Source organism: Bombus terrestris, chromosome 14, assembly GCF_910591885.1.
Source record: "Bombus terrestris chromosome 14, iyBomTerr1.2, whole genome shotgun sequence".
NCBI classification, from domain to species: Eukaryota; Metazoa; Arthropoda; class Insecta; order Hymenoptera; family Apidae; genus Bombus; species Bombus terrestris.
In genome coordinates this window covers 6,354,700-6,371,496 of record NC_063282.1, presented here as the reverse complement: position 1 = coordinate 6,371,496, position 16,797 = coordinate 6,354,700, and the positions used below count along the sequence as shown (strand labels likewise).

General features: G+C 33.2%; 3 protein-coding genes and 1 long non-coding RNA gene across 5 annotated transcripts; 2 read left to right on the top strand and 2 right to left on the bottom strand.

Moving 5' to 3' along the window:
* The first annotated feature begins 265 nt into the window (after nt 1-265).
* Nucleotides 266-4,722, top strand: LOC100642225. 2 transcript variants are annotated; one of them, XM_012316261.3, is made up of 9 exons: nt 266-1,140; nt 1,246-1,256; nt 1,328-1,608; nt 1,729-1,921; nt 1,988-2,102; nt 2,195-2,362; nt 3,574-3,823; nt 3,906-4,083; nt 4,170-4,722. In XM_012316261.3, the coding sequence occupies exons 1-9, from the start codon at nt 462-464 to the stop codon at nt 4,440-4,442; spliced, it is 2,148 nt and encodes a 715-aa protein (XP_012171651.2). In that variant the 5' UTR covers nt 266-461; the 3' UTR covers nt 4,443-4,722. The 2 variants fall into 2 exon arrangements, with proteins under 2 accessions (XP_012171651.2, XP_012171650.2); XM_012316260.3 differs by having other exon boundaries at nt 266-1,256.
* LOC100646681 lies at nt 2,383-3,467 on the bottom strand. Its single transcript, XM_003400734.4, has 2 exons — nt 2,931-3,467; nt 2,383-2,809 (listed from the first exon to the last, which is right to left on the bottom strand). The coding sequence occupies exons 1-2, from the start codon at nt 2,996-2,998 to the stop codon at nt 2,491-2,493; spliced, it is 387 nt and encodes a 128-aa protein (XP_003400782.1). The 5' UTR covers nt 2,999-3,467; the 3' UTR covers nt 2,383-2,490.
* LOC100644780 (thioredoxin, mitochondrial) lies at nt 4,606-5,507 on the bottom strand. Its single transcript, XM_048411729.1, has 3 exons — nt 5,185-5,507; nt 4,989-5,112; nt 4,606-4,916 (listed from the first exon to the last, which is right to left on the bottom strand). The coding sequence occupies exons 1-3, from the start codon at nt 5,355-5,357 to the stop codon at nt 4,803-4,805; spliced, it is 411 nt and encodes a 136-aa protein (XP_048267686.1). The 5' UTR covers nt 5,358-5,507; the 3' UTR covers nt 4,606-4,802.
* Nucleotides 5,508-12,610: 7,103 nt separating this feature from the next.
* LOC125386265 lies at nt 12,611-16,625 on the top strand. Its single transcript, XR_007226249.1, has 2 exons — nt 12,611-14,883; nt 14,964-16,625. It is a non-coding gene; the product is annotated as an uncharacterized LOC125386265 (long non-coding RNA).
* The last annotated feature ends 172 nt before the right edge of the window (nt 16,626-16,797 follow it).

The window sequence follows — 16,797 nt, the reverse complement described above, 5'->3', positions numbered from 1 at the left end:
CTCATCACACACTCGTTGTTTACTCCAGTACTGTCAGTCCAACTATCGCTTATTTAATTAAAACTAATTAGCCGGGGTTTTCACGGATTTCTATCGAGCCATCTGTATTTTTGCAAACCGGAAACAGCTGAGCGCTTGTCAACATATCGTCAATGCACGAACAAGATTTAATATTCATATAGTTTATTTCAACTAAAATTGAAGTGGCTGTTTGCGATATTCTCTCGTATCTATCGAAAGCAATAAGTATTGTGGAAGATTAACTGATATTAAATATAAGTATATATTATAAATAAATATATTTGAAAAGTGAAAATAGAGCTTTGAAAAATTAGAAATGTTCTATGATGTTTAATGCTTTTTACGAGAATTTATGTCCAGATAAGGAACAATATATAAATACAATGTTTTCATTATGTGATTGTATTTTATACTAATGAAAAATTACAGGAAAAATTACAATGAAAAGTTTATTAATTTTTTTACCACACAAGCTTTACAAGGAAAAACATGGATACATGTTTGGTAAAATAGTGTATGATGATAATACAGGAGTAAAAAAATTTTATGTCATTGGTGTATGTAATGTAGATAATTTAGAAACAATGAAATGTACCAGTATAATTGGATATTATTCTGGCAGCGAACACAAAAGAGGATATGTAGATAAAAAATATTTAGACTGGATTAATATATGTTTGAATTCTACATTTTACTCTAAGTGTGATATTTATGACTACAGTCTGAAAGGTATTATTGTGAACAATAAAAAAATTTCTACTTTACACTGTCATACAGCCATTATAGTATATGATCAATCAGCATTTCGAGAAACAGAATTATTTGCTCAAAAAGCAGTATCTGGAGACCATTTTTATGAGTTAATGAAAATCACACAAAACAAGCAAGTTGAGAGAGAAATACAGAAGAAAGGAAAATGTACATATGTAAAAGAAACACTACTTGTGTATCATATGTTCTTATACTTTTATCCAGTCCTTTTTCTTGCCAAAATAACCAACAAGTTATTACCAGTTTTAAAATATTCTTTTCTTGGTTTGCATCTTAATGGATGGTTGGAGAATGTCAAATGGATGTTAATCACTGTAATAAAGAACAAAAAATTTAATTTGAAAACTGGTAATTATGTTTTTGCATTAATAATAGATATGTTATTGGGAATTTCAGTATTACAGTTATTATTGAATTACTTTGAATACATATCTCCATCTCAGATACTTTTAGATAATGCAGAGGTAATTTTAAAATGTACATTGAAAATAATATTAAATTAATGGTAATATTTTAACATATAAATATTTTACAGAAGGCTGTCACATTTTTGAAGGACTTAATTAACTGGCTAATGGGTGTACCAGCTGGTCTAAAATTAAATCATGCCTTAAACAATATGCTTGGGAAATTTTTTCTATACCACATACATATGTGGTGGACATTCTTAATATTTATGAAACCTGTAATGGATTTTACATTCGAAGTATTGGTATTATTTGGAAAGCTTGGTATTACATTTCAAATAGCAATAGCAGCTGATCTTCTAGCACTTGTCAGTTTTCATGCTTATTGTATCTATGTATATGCTGCAAGGTACTAAATATATAAGTTAGATAAATAGAAAGTATATATATAAGTTAGATAAATATATAGTATATAAATATATAGAAACTGCAAAAATGCAAACTGAATAATAATTCAATTCTTTATCAGGCTTTTCAATATTCAATTAAAGGGTATTACTGCTTTGTTTCGACTATTTTTGGGTAAAAAGAAGAATCCATTGAGAGAAAGAATTGATTCTTGCCAATATCAACCTGATCAATTGTTTGTAGGAACTCTATTGTTTACTATTCTACTGTTCCTTATGCCAACAACTTGGGTTTATTATGTAGTTTTTACCATGGTACCTTATAAATAATTAAACTGTGATTATGATTATGGTTGAAAAATTCATAAGTTCATTTTACAGCTTAGATTAGCACTAATCAGTTTTGGAGGTTTGCTGACAAGAATGAAGTTTTATCTTCAAGTTATGCCTGTATATACATTTTTTAAGTGGTTATTTCATTCTTATAGCACGTGCAGTAAGTGAAATACTTCTAATCAATTGTCAATTAATTGCAAATGCTGTCAATTTATTGGATTACTTACAAATTATACGATTTGTATGTTCTAGGTATTGTTAATATTAAAGTATATTCAAATAGAACAGAAAATCCAATAATATTAATAATGACAATGGTAGTAGCATCATGGCATTATACATGGGACAAGTGTATACCAGACACAATTAATCGCCATCCACCAATAGAATGGAATAAGATAATAAACAATATAATGTGGGGTGAATTACTTTATCCATTATAGATTCCCATTTATAGCTTTATTTAACAAAGAACATACATGTGTATATATCTTACTTAATTCTAAAGTAAACATTAACTAAATTAGATTCTATTAGATTATTCAATTTCATGTTTTATACGTTTCCTTTTGTTTTCCATATATTTGTTGAACAATCGCTGGGTCGATATTTTTGATCATAGCTTCATCAATATCATTTTCTTCCCTCAAAATACCAAAGTATATGAAAAAGGCAGTTAAGCTTAAGCCTATAATTAGACTTTCATAAGTTGGTCGACTTTTACCGTCAATTGTATATCTAGCAGGATATGTTGCTGCTTTAGATGTTGAGAATTTATAAGGCTTGTCATAATCACCGTCATCTTCGTCTTTTTTCTTTGAATTGACACTATATTGTAAGGTAGAACATATTTGAAGAAAAGATTGCCTAAAACAAAATGTCACTTTTATCATAGTTTCAAAATACTGAAAGAACCTAACCTCTTTTTTAATACGAATAATTTAAAGATTTAATACAAGAAAAGAGAGTATCATGTATTCAAATATACCTCTTCTCTAAGAATGATTTGCTACTTTCAAGATGTAAAACATTTTTTATCAATTTTAAATGCATCATTTTTACAAATAAGAATTGCTCAACGTCTAATTTGGAAATTCACGTATTAATTTTACCAAATATTATATATATATTATATTTGGTATTATTTCTCTTTCTCTACGTTTTATTTTGTAAATAATAAATATCAGTTAGATATTTATAGACATTTGTACTTTCGATGTCCTTTTATCGTTCAATGTTATTTAATGTTACGAACAAACGTGTCCACAGTCCATACACATGTTCAACGATAACTAACTGTAGAAACAGTTATTTTCTTATATTTGTTGCTTAATTTTTATTTAGTATCAGCTACAAAAATATTATCAATACTTTAAATGCTGCAACTTTATAGATTCAGAATTATATTCATGTATAGAACACTGAAGTGATTTATACGATGGGATTGGAAAGTACGTCAAAATTTAAGGTTATAAGTTCAAAATCGGGAAAACGAATGAAAAAGAACTATAAATCAGAAAGTGAATATTTAATAAATTTTATTCATGTTCCTATATACATAAATGTGATATGAATTTTATTCAAGATTTTGTATAACACGAGTTTATAGATTTTGAATTTATCATTTACAGAAATTACAGATAAAATAGATAACAATGTTGATACCTTTGCATGTGATACTAATCAAGTGGAAAACGTGAATAAGCAGGACATGAAACGTAAAAGACAAAATGAAAAAAGAAGAAACAACATTGATGATAACATTAATGAAAAAATAATTGAAGATGACAAAGAGGAAAACGTTTATACTGAGATAAACGAGGATCTGCATGTAGAAGACACGAACAACGATGAAGAATCATCACCAAATAAGAAAGCAAAGTAAAAATTACTATATATTCATATTTAGATTTTAATTATTTTTTACATTAAATTATATATATGAAAATTGTTTTGTTAATAGTATATGTACAACAAATGGTTTAAATGATACAGAAGAAATTTACAAAAATAACTTGAAAACTTCAAAACAGCTTTCTAAAAGGCAATTAAAAAAACAAAAAGCTGAGCAAAGAAAGAATGAAAAAAGGATGGCCAATAGAATTGAAGCAATGACGAAAGGACTTAATTATGTTTCAAAGGTTTCTTTTATGATGTTATTTTTTTAAAATGGTATTATTCAAAATGAAACAATTTTTAATTCTTCCTATGATAACTTCATTTATAGTGGAAATATGCACGAAGTGAATGGAAGTTTGAAAAGATAAGGCAAATTTGGTTAATTGACAATTTGCTAGATAAAGCTCATATTCCAGATGACATTTTTCCAATAGTTTTAGAATATTTTGAAGGATGTAAAGGAATGGCTCGAGAACTACTTTTAAAGAAAGGCTTGGATGTTGTAAGGAAAGTAGACAATGAAGAAAATAAAGACGAGGTAGAATCTATTGCTTATCAAAGGGCAAGAAAACTTCTACAAGCTTTACCTACCGAAACCTAAATAATCTGAAATTATACTTAAAACCTATCAACTAGTTCATGCTTTTAGTGAAATTTATTTTACATTTTGAAATTTATTTTACATTTTTTTTATACATTATCCCAGTTATTTGTTCCCTTATTCATGAGATAGATATATCAAATTTTTGTAAATAATTAAACAATTAAATCTTATCTGTTTATTATATTAAAAACAATTTATTTCACATATATATATGAGAAGCTTACAATGGGTTTATTCTGGAGATATATATAAATAAAAAGTTATACTGTATTATACACTTATTACCATACAATATTATACAAGTACTTTAGTAATCATAAGGTTACTCCAACAAAATTACAGTTAAACTAGATTACATTATTCTGAATACTTATCTACAAATTGTTTAAGTTTATCTACATCCTGGAGACCAACAATTCTGTCTAAAACTTTTCCATCCTTCATTGCGATTAGGACTGGAACAGAGCCAACCTAGATATATAAAATTTCTATTATTTTCATTATTTCAAGATAGGTGATAAATTTATAAAAATAAGAAATAACCTCGTAATCTAAGGCAAGATCGCTATTCTCGTCGATATCAACCTTTGCCAGTAAAACTTTCCCTTGTTTCTCTGCGATTACCGATTCTATACGAGGAGTGAGCATACGACATGGATTGCACCATCTATAAATCAAATTAAATTTATTATGATAAATTCATCATTAAAATCATTATGACAGTCCAATTTTTACATACGTTGCGAAAAAATCAACGATCACAGGCACTTTGGAGTTTTTAACGCGATCGTTGAAATCTTTTGGATCTTGAACTTTGAAAGCAGTCGAAATCGCTTGTTCTTGAGCCGGTGCATTTGCAAAGGCTCTTGTTCCTAGAGCAATACGTACAGTTCTCAATCCAGTTCGGAACATTTTAATGTTTCGTTGATATAGAATAACCTACGACGTGTAGCAGATGTGTAGCAACTATGAGTAAATTCTAAAACGTAATAACGATTTGACCAGTTCTAACCTAAATTCTTGTTCGAAAGATTGTATCGTACTGTTGATTGTGATTGAATGAGGTTAGGTATAAAATAACCAACAACGTAAAAATAAATTCTCCACGTGGTATCGTTTCTATAGATTTCATTTTCGTCGAATCAGCTATGAGAACTTTTCATTCGGTAAACAATAAATACAGATTTACGTTGTACATGTTTGTTATTTCATAGAACTGTGTATATTTAATAATGATACAAACTATATAACTTTTAAATACAAACATAATTAAACGATTGAAAATAATATTCATATGTGTTTATCCTTATAAAGAATCACCAAAGAAAATAAAAAATAGGAAAAATGAATTGATTGGTGTATAAAAAGAATAGAGAATCCTATTTAAAAAAATACTGATGATCTTTTTATTACATGTATCTTTCAAAACAGTGTAAGATTGTTCTAACAAGCGTTTTCATACAATTAAAACACTCTGCATAAATTGCTTAAATTCTATCTGATTATTTATAATTGAACTTGATGGAGTAATCAAATTATAATTTTCTAGCTTTTTACATCATAACTTCTCAAGGATTAAGATCAATTTATTTTATAAACACCTACCCATGTGGAAAAGCGATGTAAAATATTTGTGTTGTAGGCATGACTTTGATCGAGGATAAAGCTTTGGAAACCCTATCTTAGAAATCATTTATTGAGAGAGTTCTCATTTCGTCTAATATTGTTTCTTTACCTTTGAATGCGTAGAAGATATAGCCACGAGATAAATAATGAATTAATTTGTCATAAATTTCGCCATCGTCAATATTTTATTCCATTTTATTTTATTCATTAATACTTTCCTAAAGAAATTGTCCATGCTATTATATCCTTTATTTAACCGTTGACCATTTAATTCGTTGATCTTGGTATCTTGAACTGGCGAGTCATTTTGCCAATGACCTACTCTCGTTTTGCGGCCTCGAACGTTCGGACCTCGGTCATGTCCTAATCCTTTAAGCATATGTTATGACACTGAAACATCTAATGACTAAATTCCTTCTACGAAGTGGACTAAAATTATTCAATTGGAAGAGTTTACTGTATTGTTTATTATCGACAGAGTCGACAGTCATGACTTCTTTACTGATTATTTACAATTTTTTAGATTTCATGTTTATGAATTTAAAAATTCATTTTAATATATCTATTGAAAAAATACTGTTGATGACTATCATTACAGCCTTTGCCGAAGAATTCCCAGAAGTTTATATTATGAATAGGATGTGAATAATAATATATCCTCCGAAGTTTCCTTTTCCGAATGCTACGATTCTTCTACGAATATCAGAGGAATCAATATTTCCAGCTTATTTTCACACATGACAATTTTCAAAGTAATTAATTTGCAATATTCATGATCATTCACCTTGTCCAATAACATTAAATGTTTTCTATTCATTACTATTGTATTCTCGACTAATGATACATTACGAATAAATCAGGAGATATTCTGTGTTTTCACCTGATGAAAGAACCATTGACTTAAAATTATTGAATTTCACGTCTAGAGTGATGTAATGAGTACGAATGCTAGGTGCAAAAGCTTCTACTGTATAGCATGGTCCTAAATTAAAGCATTATGTGGCGGTACCGATTGATATCATGATACTCAGGGTCGATTCGCAACATATCCTTCTATGTTTTTGAATAGCGATTGAATCAAGGCTGAGTTACACTTTATGCAGTTCTAATTAAGATTTCGGTTCCTTATTGTACACTTTGAATTACTCTGTATTGGAGATCATTAAAATTGTCTGAACATTTGCTATTCTATTAAGAATAAAAAAGATAGCGTACCATGTAAAGAAATGGAGCTTCTTTGTTACGATCAATAGGAGTTGCTTTCTTAATATTTGTAAATGACGATCATTTGAGGGATGTGGACATTTCTGGAAGCTCTGTTCTGATTCGCAACTCTTTCCGAGTGCAGTGTTTGGCGGTGCCTTCTTGATATATATGTATTCCACCACGACGAAATTGAAACTTAAAATTTGCATAATGAGCCAAAGAGGAAAGAATCGTAGAAGACTTCGATGGGAGAAATTCTTAGGAGGATTTTCTAGTAACAAGAGAACCGTTGCAGGAAATGAGAAATTGTAGTAACAAAAAAAGCAGTATGAAATAATAATTAAATACCAGTGGAATATCATAATAAATAATGCGAATAAGAAATAAAATATTAACGATCAAGGAAAAGGAGCTTCAGCAATATAAAAATGCAAGATATAAAAACAGGAATTCCAGTAATAAAGAAATAGTAAGAATACTTGAAAAGGAGTTGCAGGAATGAGAAAGGAGTACAGAGATACCAAAGAAAGTATTTCAACAATAAGGATTCATAGAAAGGATCGTTTGAAACAATAGAAAAGACAAGACAAGGACATAAACCTATAAATTAAATTAGTCATTTTACTTAAGTACTGATGAACATTACTAGAGTTTAGATTTACAAGAGATCGTACTTTGCTCCTTTGCGATATATACTCGACAGGAGAAACTAGATCAGACTGATCTCTGACTTTGACTGGAAGATGACTCATTGCTTACAGTTTTGTAATGGCGTTACGTAAAATGAAAATACATTACGTAATCCGTTTCTTCGCGCGTTCTGAGAGGGCGTACTTATGAAAATAATAGATTTTCTCCATGGGAAAGCCTCTATTCATGGATCAGCACGACACGACAAGAAGCAGACAATCGTTCCCTCCTTTCACGTCGAAACAAAGTCGCGACACACTTTCAATTGCCTCGTTATTAATTTCAATAAACACGATGTTTCATCAGCCACATCTTTATAGCGCAACGATGTGTATGATAATAAAAATGAAAGTTTCTCGCATGAAATCACTGGATTTTTCATACGGTTAATAAACTCTTGGATCCTTATCAAAACCTGTTGATACGATTTCCAAATAAGTCAGCGATGAAAATGAAATAAGGAGGAGGAGATGTTAGAATTTACTCGATGTAGCTTTGTAGGTTTAAAATGAAGGATGTTGCGCAAGATAGAGCATCGTTGTGATATGACGTGAACCATTACATTCAAGACAGATGGTTTCTTTGAAGCAAACTAGTCAGCTTTAGTCTTCAAGGTCTTGGCTACCTTGATCACCAGACCATTTTTCTACGTGACCATGTTGATGTTTTTAATCGAAGAAATTTTTTCTTGCAACCAACAACACACGTATTATCTCGCCAAGAAACAACACATTCGTGTTTCTGCTTATTGCGTAAAAGCACCAAGCTGTTCCCTTATACAGCAACGACGCCGCAACGACTGTTGCAGCGAAAATACACTATATCATGGTAGAGCGACCTCCTTTAAAATGCACTCGCGCAAAGCAAGGCTATGAGAGGATTTTTCTGCGTTCTTGTTTCTATCTTGTTTGATATCCAGAATTCTCGATATTCATGCGCAATTTTGTGTCGGCGACTTTCGGGCGATATTCCTGGAAGAGTGCCATAATTTTGTGAGTGATTCTCTGCTTATAAAATAAGACAATATGGACGTATAATAATCGTATTATCTTAAATTAAACACTTGACGCTTTTAATATATTCAGCAATTATTTCTTTTATATATAGAAAGCTTAAAAACAATGCTTTTGAAATAAATAGAAAAGAAATTACTGCGTTTATTACAGCCGTCAATGATTCTCTTTGAAAGTCCATTATTTCAAATAAACTACCATACCTTTCATCTTGTTCCTGTAATCGAGGGTTGAAAATGGATTTTCGGGCATGAAATCGGTTACGAATATGGATTGAAATATTATTACCAGTTCATTCGACGTTGGTACGTTCTCCTCGTCAGTCGGTTGAAATGAAATCTATTGCTGAATTGCCAGGAGCAGTAGGCAGGATAGAAAACTCTGAAAAAAGAAATAGAACGCCGGGGGTTTTGAATGGAGGAACTGAGTTTGTAATCGCAGAGAACAGAGGGGCCGGGGGATCTAGCCAGAATAGTATGACATTGGGGTAGGAAAATAAAGGGAGAACCGTTGGTCGTTATGGTAACCGTCGATTTACGATTTCATCTGACCGACAGCATGCTGACTAGAATAGGTGACCTACTGCTCCCCAGAAAATGTGTTTTGGGTACTATGTAGACTCCCTTACGTACCAAGTACTTCAATTTCCTACTCTTTCATTAAGTTATCTTGATTAATAGGTACGTTGATTTCAACTTCGTTGAACCTTCTGTCAACTTTAAGTTAATACAATGTCCGATAGAAATACATTTCAGGGAATAGCAATTAAGTTTCATTATGTACGTCATCCAAATGATAAATATTCTATTACAGTCACTAAGATTTTATTCCATTTCGTTGAAAATTTCGTTTATCAGAACACGTTCTCCTGGGACGAATTCTAAATTGGAACACCATTCGATTCCGAAGAAATGAAATTAACTACTAAGATTTCTTTATTCGTTTGCTGTTAATCAGGGCCACCGAGCTGTCTCGACATTGGAGTTCATTGAATATTTCCCGTGGATTGCGTAGTCTCCCACGAAACATCGCTCAATTTAATTAAACGGTCTGCGTTCCCCGATGGAGCGTAAAAATCTCTGGAAGCGTCGAAACATTTCTCCCGCTTTGGGCTTCGAAGCGGTAATGATCCAATCGGAGAGTTAACACGTCCAATGTTTGCAGACGTGCTCGTTTATCGTATTATCACCAGCTAACTGGTTGGTAATTCTCGACTAGTATTTTTGTTACATGACGGAGAAACGAACGTTTCGATAATCAATTTCCTTCAAGGATAAAATAATAATACTGTATAAAGCTACATATAGCTTTAAGTTTTATAAGACACTGAGAAAAAAAAACCCGAGAGATCTCCTGATATGTTCACAGTAGATTAAAGATAATTTAGAACATAACCATCTGCGAAGAACTTCCATACAGAGAGTTAATACTCGTGATCGCTAATTGAGTGCGAAATGAGTTGAATTGTAAGTGAAAACGATGCTACCCGAAGGCATCCAACGTCCCAGTTTTGCTTTCTTCTTTTCTAATCACGTTTGGACGTACCGTTCATCATCCATGGGAATAACAATTGCGAATCGAATGTCATGAAACTCTTTATCACATGTTCCCTGCGTCGTCATTGTGCTAATTTTTCGTAACGCTCGCGCTAACAGTTTACTGCGAAACCTTCGCTTCACTTTTCGGGATGTGTGACACCACGACCTAAATTAGCATCCACTGGGAATGTGGGAGATATGTTCAGCGCTCTTCTCCTGGCCGTAGAATCAAAAACTTTAACAGTGGAAATATATATCAATTTAATTGAAAAGTCCAAGTATTCTTCTAATAAAATCTATAATGTTCATACTTTTATTATCTTAAGATATTATAGACATAGGTTGTAATTATAAATTATAAGACTTTTATAAGAATATAAGAGATGTATTGAGGAATTGAGGATGGGCGTGATTGAGGAATCGATATACTTTCATCGCTGTAAATTCTATAATGTTTGCGACGGAAGTCAGACGGTTGTTGCTTCGTCCCTTCATCTCTTTTAAGCTAATGAAATTACCCACCTACGATAAAGAATAAAATCGACGCGAACTCGAACAGGTCTGCCAGCCTCCGGTCGATACTTGGAAGACATTTGAAAAGCTCAGCAGCTTGAAAACTCCGGAAGCACAATTCCAGCGTATTACTTTCAGTTCAGTACGAATCGTTGCCCTAGTGAAAATCACTGACCAACGATTTCACGGTTTTGACTGCTTAAAATCAAAGGTAATCCGATGTAAGCCTGAAAGCAAAGTTTGTGTCAAAGAGGGAACTTTTAACTCGATTAGATAATTATATGTACAGCATGATTACGAGGTACATTAACTTCGTCGTTTTCAATCACGTCTAACGTGAAAAATTTAATATTACGTTTCATAAAGACGAAAAATTACAATATATACTGATTATAAATTAAAGTCAATTCTTTCATTAAAATTGATGAGTTGGAAACGATAGTGATGTGTGTAATTCTTGGATTACCACTTCTACCGATACCACGTGATGCCTACAGCTCATACAATATCCATTAGCTAAAGATAAAAGGTTGATCATCCAAAGTTCAGTCGATTTCAATCGAATATATTTCCTTCCCTTGGCCTGACTTATTGATAGGAGAGCTATCATTCCTTCGATCTCTTCGCGTTTCTAATCCGTAAACCAGCTAGATTGCCTTCCTGCATTGATGGTGTTATTTTCATCCACAACGTACAGACATGAAGAGAACCAGAGAGAGAAAGAGAGAGAGAAGGAGAACGTTGGTTTTAGTAGGCCACTGGGAAACGGATGCGCAGGGCGCGGCCTTTGCCGATATACTATTTCGCACATTTATGATCATTAAATCAAAACTGACTTATTTCCAGCGTCACTTCTCATTTCTCCCGTTTATGGGCTTGCATACTAACTGTGGCAGAATCAGGTCCAATACCTGGACAATTTGTGGAATATTATTCATCGTCCTTGGAATCTGATTCCTGTATTTCTAATATGAAATAAGGCGCAGTAGTGCTTTCGTCCAGCGGAGAGTTAGCACAGGAAGGTTGACTGAGGAACCGATATTGATCTGAGAAGTATTAAAGCGATCCTTGACAAGATAGGACTATGATGATTTCATTATTTACGTCCTTCATTTCAAGTTAAAAACGATTGTTATGGAAAGAGCGTAAGAGGATTGTGAAATAAAAATTTCATTGACAAGAAAAGGTATTCTGTCAGCGGATTTTAACAGGGTGAATTGTCCTGTTTCGAGCTCATCGAACTTTTAGTTTTGACACAGTGGGAGAGTCACAAGTTGAGTTGGAAAAGAATCGGTCGATTTGCGACGAACGAAAGGAGGAGGCGTCGGTGGAAAAGAAATGTCCAAACAAATGATAGGTTGTCGATTCTAGCAGCAAGTTACCAATGGACAGATTCGAATAATCTCTTGTCGATATCACGTATAGCAAAATTTGTCTTTATTGTGCCCGAGCAATTTATCTTCTGTTCGCATGCATGGCGCTGCATTAGCCATCTGCGCTGTTTACGATTTAAGCGTCGAACCTTTCATGTAACTTTATTTCTAGCGCGTTGCATAAGACCATTTGTCGATGCACTAGATCAAGTTCGAATTTTTATTACATTCCCTTCTTATGATTATTATTTCCTTCTTATGATCCTCGCAGAAAAAACTTATCGTTTCATTGATGCGACTTGAAGTGAAAGCTCGTCCCGACGAAGGCTGCAGTTGATTGTGACCGTGAATATTTCGTGCCTGGAATTAGCAAAGAGATGAGTAAAGAGGATATGAAACGAGCAATGAGTAAGAGGAATTAACGAATTGTGGGACACACCGTGTCACTACGATTCAATGGAAAAACAAAGCGAGTGTGGCCAGTTAATGATAATAAAAATGAAAGAATAAAGTGGGCCGTGACACAGAATTTTCAACCGCGAATGCGACCAACGTTTCGCAGATGATGTAAAACTGCGTCGGCATAAAAGAACGACAAGGACGTTGATTATATTATTTTCAAGCCTACGGACATTACTATTGAGCATATCTCTTCACGGTTAATTAGCGTAGTCAATTTGCGGTGTTGTTCAACGATCGAGATATACGTATTAACATATCATATCTGGTAATTTTCCAGAAAGTTCCTATTACTTGGTATACCAGTATAAAGTGCTATAAGTTCGTCACGTATCCACTATATAAAAAATCATCAAGTTAACTACACGCATATCGATATTCTCGAGACGTTAATTTACAACTTCCAGAGAGACGATAAAAACGTTGGAAAAGGTTGCATCACAAAGTGACTCATAGTGATTCACTTTATATATTTCTGTAATGACTGGTACCAGTCGATATATGATAACATCGATTTTACGTACCTCGGCGAGTTATAACTTTCGCACGAAGGAACACAGTATACGAAGAAAGAAAATTGATGTAACTGTGGATACCACGGATGCAAAAGGGTCACGAGATCGTGACGTTTTGGTGAAAGGTTCATGCGTTAAATTCACGGACGCATCGATTAAGATCTAAGTACCACGGCCACAGATCTCGAGAGAGAGACCTACGAAAGTTTTGTGGTTTGCATCTTTCGAAGGTTACAGAGATGCAATATTTACTCTAAGATGAAGACAGACGTTGTGAAACACGTCGGAAGGAAAATAACACGACGATTCTTAGCGCGTCTCCACTTGTTATTTAGATTCCTCGGATGTCTTGGAGAAGAATTATCGTTTCGCAATGTGCTAATCATTGACACAAGCAGGAAAACGGAAAAATTTCGATCTGAAAAAAGGTATGAATTTCTCACTGTATTCTAAATATTCATAACGACAATCCTATTCATCGAAGGAACCGTTAACTGCTAAGTAAACAGCGAACGTGCCATTATAATGGCTATCTAATAAACAGGAACTCGATTATACGTAATACTTAGGAAGGGATGAGCGTTAATTAAAATAACATTCTTGCACGTCCGTTAAATGCTTCTAAGCGCTGAAAATGGCGCAGTAGCCGCTGGTCAACTGCAGGTAAATGATATCAGCAATATTAATAAGTTACCAATTAGCATAAATCTGTAATTCTGACCCTCTTCTTGGTCTAGTTGTCTGCATGTCAATGTAACGTCCGGTTACCTGAGACACATTTGATTCTTCCCAATCATTATTTCTCCCTTTGATTAACGTTTCAATATTGCAATTTGAAATGAGTATCACGTAAGACTGCGTTCGGTTATACCTGTAATATTTGCAAATATTTGTACATTAGAATACTTAGTGGAGTGAGAATAATGTTATCGCTAAGACACTAATAAGCAAGTCGAGCTATGCAAATTCGAAACGTAAAACAGAAAGCGAACGTAACAAGCAAATAATACATACTTTGGAAATTGTTCTTAGTCTTTGATATTTAAACTAGTACTTTGAAGAAATTTTCAAGGGTCAAAGTAAAAATAGTCTTCTGCGATATTCGTCAAAGCGGCTATGTACTATTAGTCTCGTTTCGAGCTGGGATCAATGGACGATGAAACGAAAAAAATTACTGATCACTGGGCATGTCGACGTCGTTGAAATAACGAGCACGCCAATAATATCTAGTTCGCTGGTGGCTCGTGAAAGATTATTTCGTTTACCTTGGATAGTTGCCTAGAAAATAAACTGTATAGTGAATCGTATCAAAATATGTTGGAATGTAATGCAAATAAGATCATGATATATTTCGCAGTAATAATCCAAGATGACCTATTCCAACGATGTTTACCTGAATCAGATATGCTATACGGAAGATTTGGGATATTAAAAATATTTAGAAGCGTTTTATGTCAAACAGAGTCTTAGAGTAATATAATTCTGTGATTGTGAAACTTTCCTTGGTAACCAGCTGACGTCTGATCAATAACATTCCTGTGATGACTCGCATTAATGAATTATATAGTATATTATATAATTGCAGAAACATGTCGAGCATCTCAAGTCTCTATAACGGATGGAAACAATGAATAAGAATAATCCTACGGACGTCTGGAAGTATCTGGATGGCCATGATGTTAAAATGGCCAACACCTATTACAGATATACTACCAGTGCACACGCACTTTATTACTGTTATAACATTACGTTATACACATTACATGATCATTCGTCGACAGTTATGCCTCGCTCGTCATCGTTCTCTAGTGCTCAATAAAACTCTTCTCCATGGATTATTGTTACAGGTGACCTTCGAAATTCTTCTCATATATATTTGCTCTCTTACGGATCAGAGTCTTCCTTTCTCGAAGTTACAGGAATCTAATTCCTTCGCAACTTTAATTGTAAAAATAATTCTAGCTCGATGTAACGTTTAACCGATCGTTTCTCTTTCCCCGATCATTCTCCGCTTCGTCATACTTGTAACATAAAACATAAGTTGGAAAGATATTGGCTTCGTGATAGACGATTCTTGTCGCGAGTTGCACACGTGTTCACGAATTCTATGTTCTTGATGAATTCTTATAAATACTTGAACGATTGCCAAACTATTATTCTACTCCTTTCACGCGCCGTTTCACCTTCAAAAATACGATACGCATCATCCATTCATGGACTCGTAAAATCGCCCATCAAACACCGGTAACCGATGGTAACTATTTTTAACAATTTCATCAAGCCACCAATGATTGAATATTTTTTTTTAGCTCTAATCATGATGCCTGCTCAAGCGTATTAGAGAAAATGTAATTAGTATGTAGTAACCATACATTAGTAGTAGTAACCATACATTGTGTTTTCCATTGAATACATCATTGAGTAGAAAATTTTGGATTTGTGTGGAATATTAGGAAGTAGATTAAACTCAATCAATTTGAAATAATTAACTTGATGGATTCTGTTTCCTAAGGAACTGCGGAGGAATTTGACGATAAAGTGTCTTACACCGTAGGATAGTTATTGATCGTAATCGTTATCCAATGCATTCACTAATATATTCCATTTGATCAAGATCAATAGATCATGCACCAAGGAAATTAATCTGCATGCAATTACTTGGGCAACACTATCGATGAAATATTAACACTATGACCAATATTTCCGATTGACGTCTGGTTTGAGATAGATAACACTGATCGTAAAGTACACTGTAACAGAAGCATAAATTTCTTTTATTATTGTTCTTCATTTACTTACGATGAATTGTAAATTCTATCCAACTCTTTTTTTTTTATCACGTTCCCCTTTGACAAAATGACCTACCTTTACTAAGAAAAAAAAACAAGTCCAACGGGATTGCGAGCAACGCAGTTGTACAAGGGTGCGATTCGAAGAAATAACCGTTGAATCGATTTTTTGGGATCATCCTGGGCAAGATAAAGCAGAGCATAACAGCCTTTTCTAAGCTCACCCTTTTCAGCGTTTCCTTTTCAAGCGGATCCGGCCTTACAACTCTGAGCCGAGTACCATTTTATTCTCAACCGTCTTTCGTTTAGCGTAACAATGAACGTACGCGGTAACTATCGTAGGATACTAAGAAGAGTATTGACTTAATTACCAGCTGGAAATTGATTGAAAATCACCGGCCAATAAATTGTGAATGAATAAATAAAGAAGAAAATAATAAATTATATTTTCAACAAGATTCTAAGAACAGACTAATGGCTCTCTTTCTTTCCCTGATTTAATTGTGAAATATGCTTTTCGATATATTCAAAGTAGAATCGTTTATAATATTTTTTACTGGATATTGACACCGAGCGCAGTATAAAAAGCATGTGATCTGTTTTCAATGTCAAGATGAAGATAAATAATGT

Bases quoted from the DNA above. Each gene is read 5' to 3' on its own strand.
- LOC100646681 (XM_003400734.4), bottom strand. From the start codon at position 2,998: ATGATGCATTTAAAATTGATAAAAAATGTTTTACATCTTGAAAGTAGC. The intron at 2,810-2,930 runs GTATATTTGAAT...ATTTTGTTTTAG, and splicing joins AAATCATTCTTAGAGAAGAG to GCAATCTTTTCTTCAAATAT.
- LOC100644780 (XM_048411729.1), bottom strand. From the start codon at position 5,357: ATGTTCCGAACTGGATTGAGAACTGTACGTATTGCTCTAGGAACAAGA. The intron at 5,113-5,184 runs GTATGTAAAAAT...TTTGATTTATAG, and splicing joins ATCGTTGATTTTTTCGCAAC to ATGGTGCAATCCATGTCGTA. The intron at 4,917-4,988 runs GTTATTTCTTAT...TTATATATCTAG, and splicing joins ATCTTGCCTTAGATTACGAG to GTTGGCTCTGTTCCAGTCCT.
- LOC100642225 (XM_012316260.3), top strand. From the start codon at position 462: ATGAAAAGTTTATTAATTTTTTTACCACACAAGCTTTACAAGGAAAAA. The intron at 1,609-1,728 runs GTACTAAATATA...ATTCTTTATCAG, and splicing joins ATCTATGTATATGCTGCAAG to GCTTTTCAATATTCAATTAA. The intron at 4,084-4,169 runs GTTTCTTTTATG...CTTCATTTATAG, and splicing joins GACTTAATTATGTTTCAAAG to TGGAAATATGCACGAAGTGA.